Below are 13,117 nucleotides of genomic sequence, written 5' to 3'. Positions count from 1 at the left end.
ACCATTTATTCTCCATAGAACAAATTTTATAACCAGCTGTTTTTTTCCATTTGGTTGGTTTTCATTCTATAGCTACATCGGCCAAATTAGAAACCCTAACCCTGGTACATTTGCATCGGCAGTTGATTTCGTCCAGTGGTTGAGCAAAGTGTCGTTGAGTGAGCTCTGCAATCCTTCACATCCACGAAAGTTCTCGCTACAGAAGATTGTCGAGATATCTTACTACAACATGGGAAGGATTAGGATACAGTGGTCCAGGATATGGGCCATACTGGGTAAGAATGGGTGGTTTTTAAGTATTTTTATTTTATGTTTAATGAAGTTAAAAAAGCAATCTCATGTTAAAAACAGCAGTTATGAACACAATGTAACCAATATAGACTTTTCATCATTATTCTTTGTTTAAAATGTTTTGTCTGCGATTGTCTCAGTTACATTTTAAAACAAAAAACAAACTTTCAACACTTATATTTTCTATTTCCGTATACCAACTTCGAACGTAAACATCATTAAAAAAAACTTAAAAATGAATAATAGGTATATTGAAATAATGTTAATCAATTCGTTTCGATACGAAGTTGTATCATCATCAGTTGATGTGTGTCTGAAATATGTTCAAACGCTAAAAGGTGGAACGCAATTTCTTATCATTCAGAGCGCATTAATATATATCTGATGATGTCGATTTACTCGACCTTTGGCATTTCCAAGCTACATTACAGATCCGTGCAGAGTTGCATACTGTACCTAAGTATACTTCAATATTTAGTTTGACCTTTGACCTATATTTACTCTGTGCTGCCCCCAGGTGAGCACTTCAACGCTGTCGGATGCAGCGACGAAGAAGGAGTCGCTTTCTTTGCTGTCGATTCGCTTCGACAACTCGCCATGAAGTTCCTGGAGAAAGGGGAACTCCCTGGCTTCAGCTTCCAGAAGGACTTCCTGCGACCATTCGAGCATATCATGAAACACAACCCTTCGCTCATGATACAAGATATGGTAGTTCGCTGCATCGCGCAGATGGTATCTTCACAGGTGAATATATGCCAAATGGTTGATTCATGTTAGATAGTTGCTTGTTACAGGGTGTTTGGTGATTGGTGTTTTATGGTTAATTGGTGTTTTATGGTTACTGGTTGGTGGTTAGTTGCATCGCGCAGATGGTGTCTTCACAGGTGAATATGTGGGACTGGTTAATTGTTCATTTCTGTTTGATGGTTGGTAGTTACATGGTGTTTGATGGTTAATCCAAGTTTGATGGTTCATTGGTGGTTGCTGGTTCTGTGTATTGCGCAAATGGTATCTCCACTGGTCAATATATGGTGGATATTAAATTAACATATATTTCCCAACATTATGAAAAATACAGTATAAGGGTGCTACAATTTATTGCTATTTTATGTGGGACTAACAGCATTAGGAACCACTGAAGCGCGCTGCTGAATAATGTTCTTGCTATTGTTGGCTGAATGTTGTAAAAATACAATTATTTACTAAATTACCACCACCTTTATGTCGTAGGCTCCCAACATCAAGTCTGGTTGGAAGAACATCTTCACGGTTTTCACGATCGCCGCATCTCACCAGGATGAAAGTATTGTAGAGCTTGCGTTCCAAACCACGTCACAGATCATAAGTGAGATTATTCTGCGCTTTCCAACTGCTTTAAACTATACACTATATTACTTTAGCTACAGCGTCAGCATTCTAGGGTTGCATGATAACACCGGAGCCTGTAGTATCGTCACTCGTCCGATATAAGGCTGGTTGGCGCTGATACCACTTTAATATAGCATATTCTTGTGTGCTTTGTTTTCCAGCACTTTATAGTGTAACGTTACAAGTCAGTCACAGCAAGCTCCAAATTTGTTTAAAGCGTAACTTCCTTCAGACTTTGAACCAGCCACTCACTACTTCACTAAAGCAGCGCTCAGTTGAACAAAAGAGCTGTCTTGTATAGTTGCCAAAATAAGGTTTACGCAAACTTTTTTGGATTGAAATTCGTATTTTCCTATTACAAATATTAATGTGTATTACCACACATTTTTTGACATGAGACAACAGCATTAATAATGCCAATAATTAACTGAGCTTCCACAAATTTCTTAAAATTTTGGAGCAATCTTGCTCAGAATCAATTTCAAAAATCTAACCATGTTAACTATATTAGGAGACCCAACTAAATTAAACTTGTGCACAATATTTGTTCGTCACCCATACACTGCTTTATATCAAATGCTTGTTTCAGACGAGACTTTCCAGTTTTACTTCCCATCCATCATCCACTGCTTCCAAGATGCGGTTTCAGCTTTGCGTGAGTTCTCGTGTTGTGCGTTCCCCGACACAAGCATGGAAGCAATAAGGTTGATCAGGCAATGCGCCGATTATGTGGCCCTTAAACCTGAGGTGGGCGCAACTTGCCATAAAGCATTAACGCCCATAAGGGACTTGGCCGGTTAACTAAGTGGTGACACTTGTAATACTTATGGCTGCCGAGAGATATTTATATTTTTGAGAATCTTTAGAAGTCTGATGGTTCTCTATTGGTAAATGGTGAGCCTATCGACCTCGTTGCGTATAATTATAGTACAACAAGTCAAATTATATTTCTTTACCTTAAAGCACGTGCAACCACCGCTAAATATTTGTTACTTCAGTTGTTCGAGGACTTGATCGGCGAGGAAACTTCCAACACGAAATCTGCGGAGAAGGTTTGGGTCAGAGGTTGGTTTCCCGTTCTATTCGAACTCTCCTGCATTATAAGCCGATGCAAGCTCGACGTCAGAACAAGGTGGGCACAGGGGTTACTTGGGGTCAGAACAAGGCGGGGTCAGGGGTTACGTGGGGTCAGAACAAGGTGGGCACAGGGGTTACTTGGGGTCAGAACAAGGTGGGGTCAGAACAAGGTGGGCACAGGGGTTACTTGGGGTCAGAACAAGGTGGTGCAGGGGTTACTCGGGGTCAAAACAAGGTGGGGTCAGGGGTTACGTTGGCTCAGAACAAGGGGGGTTAGGGGTTACTTTGGCTCAGAACAAGTAGGGTCAGCAGGAGTTACTTGAGGTCAGAACAAGATGGGGTCAGGGGTTACACGGGGTCAGAACAAGGTGGAGTCAGGGGTTACACGGGGTCAGAACAAGGTGGGGTCAGGGGTTACACAGGGTCAGAACAAGGTGGGGTCAGGGGTTACACGGGGTCAGAACAAGGTGGTGCAGGGGTTACTCGGGGTCAGAACAAGGTGGTGCAGGGGTTACTCGGGGTCAAAACAAGGTGGGGTCGGGGGTTACGTTGGCTCAGAACAAAGTAGGGTCAGGAGTTACTTGAGGTCAGAACAAGGTGGAGTCAGGGGTTACACGGGGTCAGAACAAGGTGGGGTCAGGGGTTACACCGGGTCAGAACAAGGTGGAGTCAGGGGTTACACGGGGTCAGAACAAGGTGGGGTCAGGGGTTACACAGGGTCAGAACAAGGTGGGGTCAGGGGTTACACGGGGTCAGAACAAGGTGGGGTCAAGGGTTACACGGGGTCAGGACAAGGTGGTGCAGGGGTTACTCGGGGTCAGGACAAGGTGGGACCAGGGGTTACACGGGGTCAGAACAAGGTGGGGTCAGGGGTTACACGGGGTCAGAACAAGGTGGGGTCAGGAGTTACTTGAGGTCAGGACAAGGTGGGGTCAGGGGTTACACGGGGTCAGAACAAGGTGGGGTCAGGGGTTACACGGGGTCAGGACAAGGTGTGGTCAGGCTTTACACGGGGCCAGGACAAGGTGGGGTCAGAACAAGGTGGGGTCAGGGGTTACACGGGGTCAGGGGTTACACGGGGTCAGGACAAGGTGTGGTCTGGGGTTACACGGGGTCAGGACAAGGTGTGGTCAGGGGTTACACGGGGCCAGGACAAGGTGGGGTCAGGGGTTACACGGGGTCAGAGCAAGGTGGGGTCAGGGGTTACACGGGGTCAGGGGTTACACGGGGTCAGGACAAGGTGTGGTCAGGGGTTACACGGGGCCAGGACAAGGTGGGGTCAGGGGTTACACGGGGTCAGAACAAGGTGGGGTCAGGGGTTACACGGGGTCAGAACAAGGTGGGGTCAGGGGTTACACGGGGTCAGAACAAGATGGGGTCAGGGGTTACACGGGGTCAGAACAAGGTGGGGTTTGGGTTACACGGGGTCAGAACAAGGTGGGGTTTGGGGTTACACGGGGTCAGAACAAGGTAGGGTTTGGGGTTACACGGGGTCAGAACAAGGTGGGGTTTGGGGTTACACGGGGTCAGAACAAGGTAGGGTTTGGGGTTACACGGGGTCAGAACAAGGTGGGGTTAGGGGTTACACGGGGTCAGAACAAGGTAGGGTTTGGGGTTACACGGGGTCAGAACAAGGTGGGGTTAGGGGTTACACGGGGTCAGAACAAGGTGGGGTTAGGGGTTACACGGGGTCAGAACAAGGTGGGGTTAGGGGTTACACGGGGTCAGAACAAGTTTATGCATGCCCTCCAAACTTTGTACTTTCCATTATAATTTATTTCAAAGTTGCAGTTGGTTGATGATCGTCGTAGCTCAACTTTACACCAACTTTTTTTATTTTGAAGCACTGCTGTCATATTTTTATAGATTTAAGATCAAACTCGAAACGTCAAACAAATTATCCAAGTTTCGCGTTAATTGTTAAAAACGGAAGAACTTATTCAGCTGGTTGCATGTACCACATACTTGTGCAATATTCTATGTTCCACTTTATCGCAGAGGGCTTACCGTCATGTTTGAGATCATGAAAACTCACGGAGACACTTTCCTCATAAACTGGTGGAACGATCTATTCCAGATTATATTCAGGTAAGTTTCACCTCACTTTTGTGCTTCGTGTATTTAGTGTTTACCGGTGGATTATGATCCCCAGCTCTATTATATTTACATGTGGTTGGTGATATGCGGTCAGAAACTAAGCACTTTACATTCATCACAGCTTATATTTGGTGAATGTTTAAAACTTAAAAAGAATGTTAAGCAAATTACAAGACGACTTTTACGTCCAAAACCCCAAAGACGATTTGTTATTCGCTTAATTTGGACCCGTTTTAATTTTAACTCGCCAGAAGGAATTTTACAAACCAAATTTCATCTATGATTCTTGGATCGCGTAACATTATATTACCAATGACTAATTTTTCATATTATACTCCAGGATCTTCGACCAGATGAAGATGCCAGAACAACAAGTGGAGAAGTCTGACTGGTTCGCGACCACGTGCAACCACGCATTGTTCGCCATTTGTGACGTATTCACCCAGTATTACGACACACTTCACGCATCACTGCTTGCTGACGTGTACAACCAGCTGGTCTGGTGTGTCGAGAAAGGTGAGCGGCTACTAGGGTCGCCGGTTCGAATCCCACCGCAGGACTTGTGCCTTGATTGAGTAATTATTTAATCAAACAGCAGCTGTTTGAATCAAAAGTTAAATTACTTTATATAATTGGATTACAACGACTGGAGGTTGTAGTTTAGACGAAAAACAAATAAAAAAGTCGATCTGTTGTTTAAAATAAAGTTTTATTCGAAAAAAAACGTTACCTACTTACATAATTACTTTATTTCTCTGACCCCTACCCCTTATTGTGCTTGCGCCTAATTTAAGTAACGTGGGGTTGATTGGTTGTGTTTTTAGAATGGCAAAAACATGCATCTAAAAAAAAATAAATTACCAGGAGATTTTTCCGAACCTGCTGGCTTTCACACGTTTATATCGTTTTTTATTGTATTTATTATAATTTTTTTTAGGTAAAATAAATTCCATATATGTTACTTAACTAAATACACTAAAAATAATAAAAATACCGAGCTTACACTTTTTTGGAGAAATTTTGTCTAAACTTTCCAACCCTTAAAATATCCTGTTGCAGAGAACGAGCAGTTGGCGAGGTCAGGGGTCAACTGCCTCGAGAACCTGGTTCTGTCCAACGGGAAAAAGTTCGACGAGGGAACGTGGAAGTTGTCGTGTGCAACCATGCAGAACGTCTTCAGACAAGTCTCCCCCAAACTACTGCTCACGTGGAAGCCAAACAACAATGGTGATTGTTGGGCCTTTGTTACGTTTCATTGTTACCCTTGTGTTGTAATGGTCCAAAAGTAATCTATCAATCAACCGATAATATTGACCGATCTGTCAATCACATCGATATATCAATATCAGTATTTTTCAACCTTTTTGTCGGCCACCTAAATATTAAGCATATTGTACGTCCAATTGCCTTCACAGAACTTTTTGTAAGCAAAGCGTAAATAGATTAATTTATAAAGTTCGAATTTATCAATATAAATCAAGACTCGTCATATCCCAAATTATACCTTCGCGCTGCTGACGCAATTTGCTTAAATGTTGAAGCAATCTTGCTCAGAACCAATCTTAATAAATCTATTGCAGTCGGCGACCCAACCAAATTAAATGACCACCCATAGGTTGTTACCGCCTTATATTATAAACCCATTGCGCCCCTCCATTAACCCATTGTACCCTTATATTAACCCATGTTTTTTCTTCCCAGCCCCCGAAGAGTTGGAGCGGCTCCAGTTGTTCTGTGTCCTCACAGCTGAAATGATCGACTGCGTTGATCGAGTCCTGTTCTACCCAACCACCACTAGAGGCGATGACGAGCACAACCTGCAGATCGCTAAGGTGAGCAGGGGTGGAAAATATGAATGTTTATGTGAGAGCAGGGGTGGAAATGAGTTATGGGTGTTTATATGTAAGCATCAGGGGACGAAATAATGCTGAGGGTGACTCGTAAGCAAAAATCCCAAAATGCAAAGCAAGTCTAGTTTATTGGAAAGCGTGAATCGAAAGGATTCGTTTGTTAAACGCTGATATCTGAATATTATGCTTTTAATAGTAAAATTGTGTATGTGTGGGTTAGTGGGTTGGCAATAAACTGTGGGGAAGTGAGTTTATTTAAACCAGGAAGGAGTAAGATCAAGGAAATTTTGCAAAAATTTCGTTTAAAAATATATATTTTACTTTAAATTTGACTTTCAGTCGAAATAATAAAGTGTGCGATTTTCAAATCATTAAACTTCAAATCTCATCAAAAATCCCAACAGCTACCCAAAGACTCTTATTATTACGTATTTCCGTTTGTGTTAGGATCCTAACGTCACTATCGCGGCCGAGCGTCGTCATGACGACGAGATGTTTTCACGCTTGACTGACGACCAGCTGCTGGTCATGGTTCGTTGCCTCCACGAGTCACATGACCTGGCGAAGCGTTTTAACAGCGACAACGAACAACGAACCATTCTGTGGAAAGCAGGTTGGTAGTGGGTGGAGGGCGACCTTCGAAGGTTCAGCTGCTGTTCGTCAAATATATTTTTATTATTTTAAAACGAAAGGAATTTGTTTTTGGATTGTTCACCATCAAACAAAATGTGAGAATTGAAGCGTATATTAAGTAGCGAGTGTTTATTAAACATTCTTTTAAACCAGGATAACCAACTTAACAACTGAAACGTCACAAATTTGTCGCAGTAGAATTTTTAGCGCTCACTGCATATTTGTCCAGGTAGTGTTGACGCTCAATTAACTGCCACCCTTTATTGAGATGTTTTCTTGGGTTTTCTTCATTAATATTTACAACTTTAGTAGTAACGCCCACTTTAAATATGCTTCAATTGCTTGCTCTGTTAAATTAATTTACTAAGGTCTGGCTAAAAAACTACGAACAAATGTTTTATTCACACCGCAATGACTGACAACTCCATTAAGTATAAGCCACCAAGAGTTTAACACGCCATACAGGGGCATATATGTTTAAAAAATCGTGTATTGTATGACGTAACCATATGTGACGTCATGCCGTGTGACGTAGGTTTCAAGGGCAAGTCGAAGCCGAACCTTGTGCGTCAGGAGACGACCAGCCTTGCTTGCGCACTTCGCATTCTGTTCAGGATCAATGAGAAGGTGGATTGCCCCGAGAAGACTTCGACCATCGTCCTCAGGTGAGTAACTAGATGGGTGGCCAACCAATCAGACAACAAGAGCCGCATGTGTTACTTGGTTAACCGCAAAGAGCCACACCTCACACACATGGAACGAAATGAATGGGCCTATCACTCCAATACTTACTAACTTCCACAAAGCGATCGCACGAAGCGCGAAAAAAAATGCCTTTATTTGGTTAAAAAGACAAAATTTTAATTTGGAAGGAGACGCGACGCATTGGACAAAAATACCTATTCCTCGATATAATGTCGTATATCAATATTATTTGGGGATATTTTTTGCGTTTATCTTGTTTTAAAAGTGTTACTAAAAAAATAACCTTAGGCAAACAGTGGGAGTCGGAACCGACAATAGTTTTACCAAACAAAATCGAAACATTCTAAAAAATCATAAGCGTGATATGAACGTGAGCCGCATATTGGCCAACCCTGGGCTAGTGGATGGAACCTGGTTTAAACGGCGTATACGCACGTCTGACTCGGGACTCTGGTAGTCTTACTCGAGTCCCAACTAAATTAACCGAGTCCCGAGTCCGACTCCGCATATTCTTGAGAAGTTATTGTGTAATTTTCGACCATTGTCCTAAGGTGAGAAACTAGCCACTAGTGGAATGGGATACGTGGTTTAAACAGTCTATTTAATAACTAACAGTCTGTGGCACACTAAACAAATAGTAAACAAATCGACGTCAAACTTTTTGCTAAACTGTACAATTTATAATCACCCAAAGACAGTTAAGTTAGTGGGTAAATACCATAAGTTACCAGTTATCCAATAGATAGGACTTAATGTCAATTTGTGATAAAAAATGGGTTATATCCAAAATAACAAAAGTTGCGCACACTTGAACTTCTCGAGCAACCTAATGTATCTTGGAACACAGTTTTGAAAACCACTGTTTGACGCGCTCTAGTTTTACTAAGGTTTTTTCAGCGCCTACAATAATAATAATTAACATAAAATATCATTTTAACCACAAAGCATTTATAATTGTGCTGATTATATGCAGAGTTTTCCTGGAATTATTCTTTACAAACCACAACATAATGAAGACAAAAACAAAATGCATTGAAACAACAATAAAATACTGGAACGGTTTTCCTAAGATTGCACGAAATCTTTCAACAACTAGCGGCACATTAACTTAACATTAATTAAAATGTCGAAACATGTTTGTTAGTCTTTTATTTTTGCATAAATTTAATTTCCATATTAGAAATCAGTGCGTTTGGATTCAAATCATGGCTGACGTTTCTGTGCAATATTAATTTGATAGCGAACGCAAAAGCATAAAAAGAAAGTTTGTTCAAACAAGATGCATTTGAGATATACAAAATTTAAATATCTCCATATAAAGCGCTGTATACCAAACTCTTGTGGCCACTGGTTAAGAAGCGCTGGTTCAATTACTTTGTCCCATCTACACTCAACCCCTAAAAATACCCCTAAGTTAACCCCCTGTCCCATTTTACTTGCAGAACGTGTCAAGTTGCTCTCAAGTACTTCACGACAATAAGCAGTGAATCGCACAGATCAGCTTGGACATCCATTCTCATCCTGATCATCACAAGGATGCTGAGGCTCGACAAAGAAAAGGTGGTTTGTGTTTCAGTTAATATCCACTTGTCTAACAATCCTAATTATTTCGAAGGTTATTGCCGGCTTTTTGTTGACAATCAAATCACTAACCCATTTACATGGTTTCTGTACTTGTGGTGCCCCATAAAACTTGCCGATTAGTGTCTCCACTTTTTTACCTAGATTTTTGATAAATCCAGTTTAGAGATTTATCTAATCTTAAAAAAGTTTTAGGTTGTATTTTTTAACTTTCTTTCAGTTTTTAGGTTTTTCGCGGAACGTGTTTCAATTTTTTAAACAAGTTTCCAATCGATTGTCGCGTAACAATGCCTTATTTCTTAGTTCGATCAGCTGAGCACCGATTTGCACCAACCGTTGTGCGACCTTCTTCTTTATGACGTCACACCGGAAGTTCGTTTCGCGCTCCGCAAATATCTCATCCGATCCCGCTCGTGAGGGGATTCCCCTTGTCATGCTGCTATTTGAATGTCGGGGGCATATCAAGAAACACTTTAAACTTATCTTTGCAGATTATTTCAGGATTTTATTCTGAGAGTTGAAAACTAGTTTATGGCAACATTTTGTGCAAATTTTTGCAACAAAATGATTATTTTCTAAAACTGATAGTTTTAGAAAAAATCTGCTTTTTGTGAACACCCCGGTTTTATTTACATAAAATCTATATTCTACAACACATTCCGACCGTTTAAGGTTCGACTCCCGGCTGTCTGCCTATGTGGATGAATTCCAGAGGTTGCTGGTTCGAATCCCACATTATCACTTTCCCGAATATATTTCTACATAGCTGATTTACAATATGCTACGAATTCCCGAGGTCGTGAGTTCGAATCTCAACCCTACACGGGTTTGCGGAAATGAGATCTCGCGTTGATTTGATGATGTTGTTGCGCTTATTGCAAGTTACTGTCAGTTGTGGTTATTAAGCTCAAGTGTACACCACGCTACTGTGAAGCAATATCAGGCCAAACTATTGACGGCTTGGTTCTGTGTGAGTGTTGTAAAAATATCTGGGGTTACAAAGATACGAATATGTCAAGATTATTATCTGACGGGAATATTGAAGAGCATACAGAACTAGACACAATTTTGAACGTTTCAATAAATCTTTATGGTGTACCTACTTTTGTATGGGCTTTGATATTCTTACTACAACCTTCAACCTTTATGCTCCAAAATATCTGACAACTTTAATTAACACTTTTCAATAGGATTAAGTCCCTGTATTATAAAATAGTTGAACTTTGTGAAAAGGCTATGCACTGTAGGAATATTGGAAAAGCCAGTTTTTGTCGAGTCATGTTTCCTACACTTTTGTGTCAGTAGTTTTTTTTGTCGGAAATTTCAGGTTTTTGTGAAAAGCTTGAAAACAGCTGCACAGAAATACTTAGGTGTGCAATTCCACGATGCAGTTTACACTTCCGTGTTGTTTGTCCAGAGTCTGTGTGACTTTGCAAAAACAAACGCTTGTATAAAGACAAAATCTATTAAAAGCTCCAAACTGTGTCAAACAACTTTTTACGTTAATTATCGACTTTTCGCGCACTATACACTTCTATATATTTATTTAGCGTTTCTTTCTCGCAAAAATATAATTGTGCTCGTGAATTTATTTAGTATCGTGTTTGTGACGTCACTATGTCATTATGCAGCAACTGTAAATGATTGTTACGTCACAAGCGCCTGCAATTGTTAGTAGGTACACGTATGTGGTGTAATTTCATCCAAAGTAACAATAAATAAAATATTCGGCAATACAAACGTCTCTGCTGACACCTAGTGCTATGACATCAACAATACGTATGACGTCACAAAGTTCATTTGTATTTTAGATTTTAGCTGTTTGAAGGTTTTACTAAATAGGTTAGTTGTGTTTTGCCTCAAGTTCGAAGCCTATAAAGAATTCACTTCATTAAAATTTCTAGATCTGAAGTTAAGAAATCTTTATCTACTCTACTTCAAAAGCATTTTAAATTGCCGAAATGAAAACTACTCGACAGTTCTGTATGGCAAATGTTATTCAATTAACCCTGTGCCTGTCAGGGCTGCGGAGTCGGAATGAGGACTCGACGAAGTTGGATTTTGTTTGCTGGAGTCTGACTGACCCCGTGAAATATGAGTCCCGAGTCCGACGTGCGCATGCGCAGTACCATGTATTAAAACTAATAAGTCCTCAAACTGTAAGTTAAAGTGAAATATCACATGGTGGAATATTTCCCAACCATGTATTTTAAGTGAATGAATTATACGACACCCCTATAAGTGGATTGCTGAATAGCCACGTTATTTTAGTTTCGTAAATTGGCGGAATACAGGCTGTAGAGTCGGACTCCGGACACGACGAAATCGCACATTTGACCAGGCTCTGGCTTATTTTTTTGACCGGAGTCCGGCTTGGCTTATTTTTACCCGACTTCGCAGCCCTGGTGCTGATTAAAAAAAAGCATCTATCTTTGGTACTGGAGCCTTGGTTATGATGGCTCCAGAGCTTCTATAAATTAAAAAATGTGGAGATACGAAAGGCGGGTTTCACTTTGGATGTTTGTAATTGCTGAAAATAGCTTTAATGTGGATATGAGTATGACGTCTTTTATGAATTTGTTACGTCATATGAGCAATAAGACCCAATAGCAATCAAGAAATCGTTATTTCAAAATATAAGGTTTGATTTTTCAGAATAACTTTGTCAATATAACCAGCAGGCTTATCTCACTATTGTAAGTAGCAGTGTTTTTTTTAAGGTGTTTTGGGGGACCGAAACGGTTTCCCAAATTTTAGACTTGCAACTTTTTGGTATTTAAAAGAAACACTTGCGGTCTGTTAAAACTACTTAGCGGTCACCCAAACCAAACCTTAAAAAAACCCCTGGTAAGTAGTAACTTATTACATTTTATCTCGTCGTAAATATAGGAATTATCTAAAAACCTAACTATATAGCTTCTAGTAAAGCTGCTTGCGTTAAAATAAGTGTTTTGACCAAATAATATAAGGTTGGAATCCACCATTTCACAATAGCTGTTGCAGTTTAACTTATATTCGCTTGCATTGAGATTGGTCTAACTTACACGAATAACTAGGGTTGTCCAATAATATCAGACGGGGCCGATACCCGCTGCTAAGTGGAAGTATAGGTACTCGTCCGATACTAGGGTGATATCGGTACTCGTCCGATACTAGGGTGATATCGGTACTCGTCCGATACTAGGGTGATATCGGTGCCAATCAGATCCCAATTATATATGAATTTTATCCTGAATTTGCGATCCAATGCAGCAATTCAATCTTGAAAGGTAAATTTATCAAAAAATAGTAAATTAACAACTGTAGCTAACTAACCTTATATAACATTAATGAAAACTTTGAAGTGTTAACCTGGAAAAGAAATACCAACGATTTAATTTTGGGAACACACAACTAGACCTAACCCAAAGCAGAAAATCTTTTAAACCATAGCATTAAGACAATACAATAAGATCGAAATCGTTTGAATAAGGCCTAACTTCATCGGAAGAAGGCCTAAATGGCCGAAATCACGC

The 13,117-nt window shown here is 40.6% G+C and overlaps 1 protein-coding gene across 1 annotated transcript in view; it reads left to right on the top strand.

Annotated features, from left to right (window-relative positions):
* Window positions 1–11,336, top strand: part of LOC146157683 (brefeldin A-inhibited guanine nucleotide-exchange protein 2-like) — a 32,390-nt gene extending 21,054 nt beyond the window's left edge. The window contains exons 28-40 of the mRNA XM_083387441.1: window positions 123–275; window positions 809–1,035; window positions 1,522–1,636; window positions 2,249–2,406; window positions 2,658–2,791; window positions 4,735–4,824; window positions 5,174–5,349; window positions 5,893–6,060; window positions 6,535–6,665; window positions 7,131–7,296; window positions 7,852–7,981; window positions 9,464–9,581; window positions 9,906–11,336. Coding sequence (XP_083243567.1) covers window positions 123–275; window positions 809–1,035; window positions 1,522–1,636; window positions 2,249–2,406; window positions 2,658–2,791; window positions 4,735–4,824; window positions 5,174–5,349; window positions 5,893–6,060; window positions 6,535–6,665; window positions 7,131–7,296; window positions 7,852–7,981; window positions 9,464–9,581; window positions 9,906–10,019 — 1,880 coding nt within the window. The 3' untranslated portion in view covers window positions 10,020–11,336. The remainder of the gene's footprint in view (window positions 1–122; window positions 276–808; window positions 1,036–1,521; window positions 1,637–2,248; window positions 2,407–2,657; window positions 2,792–4,734; window positions 4,825–5,173; window positions 5,350–5,892; window positions 6,061–6,534; window positions 6,666–7,130; window positions 7,297–7,851; window positions 7,982–9,463; window positions 9,582–9,905) is intronic.
* Window positions 11,337–13,117: the final 1,781 nt, after the last annotated feature.

The sequence above is a fragment of the Ascidiella aspersa genome, chromosome 4 (assembly GCF_963924565.1).
Source record: "Ascidiella aspersa chromosome 4, kaAscAspe10.2, whole genome shotgun sequence".
NCBI classification, from domain to species: Eukaryota; Metazoa; Chordata; class Ascidiacea; order Phlebobranchia; family Ascidiidae; genus Ascidiella; species Ascidiella aspersa.
This window is presented reverse-complemented; position numbering and strand designations above follow the sequence as displayed.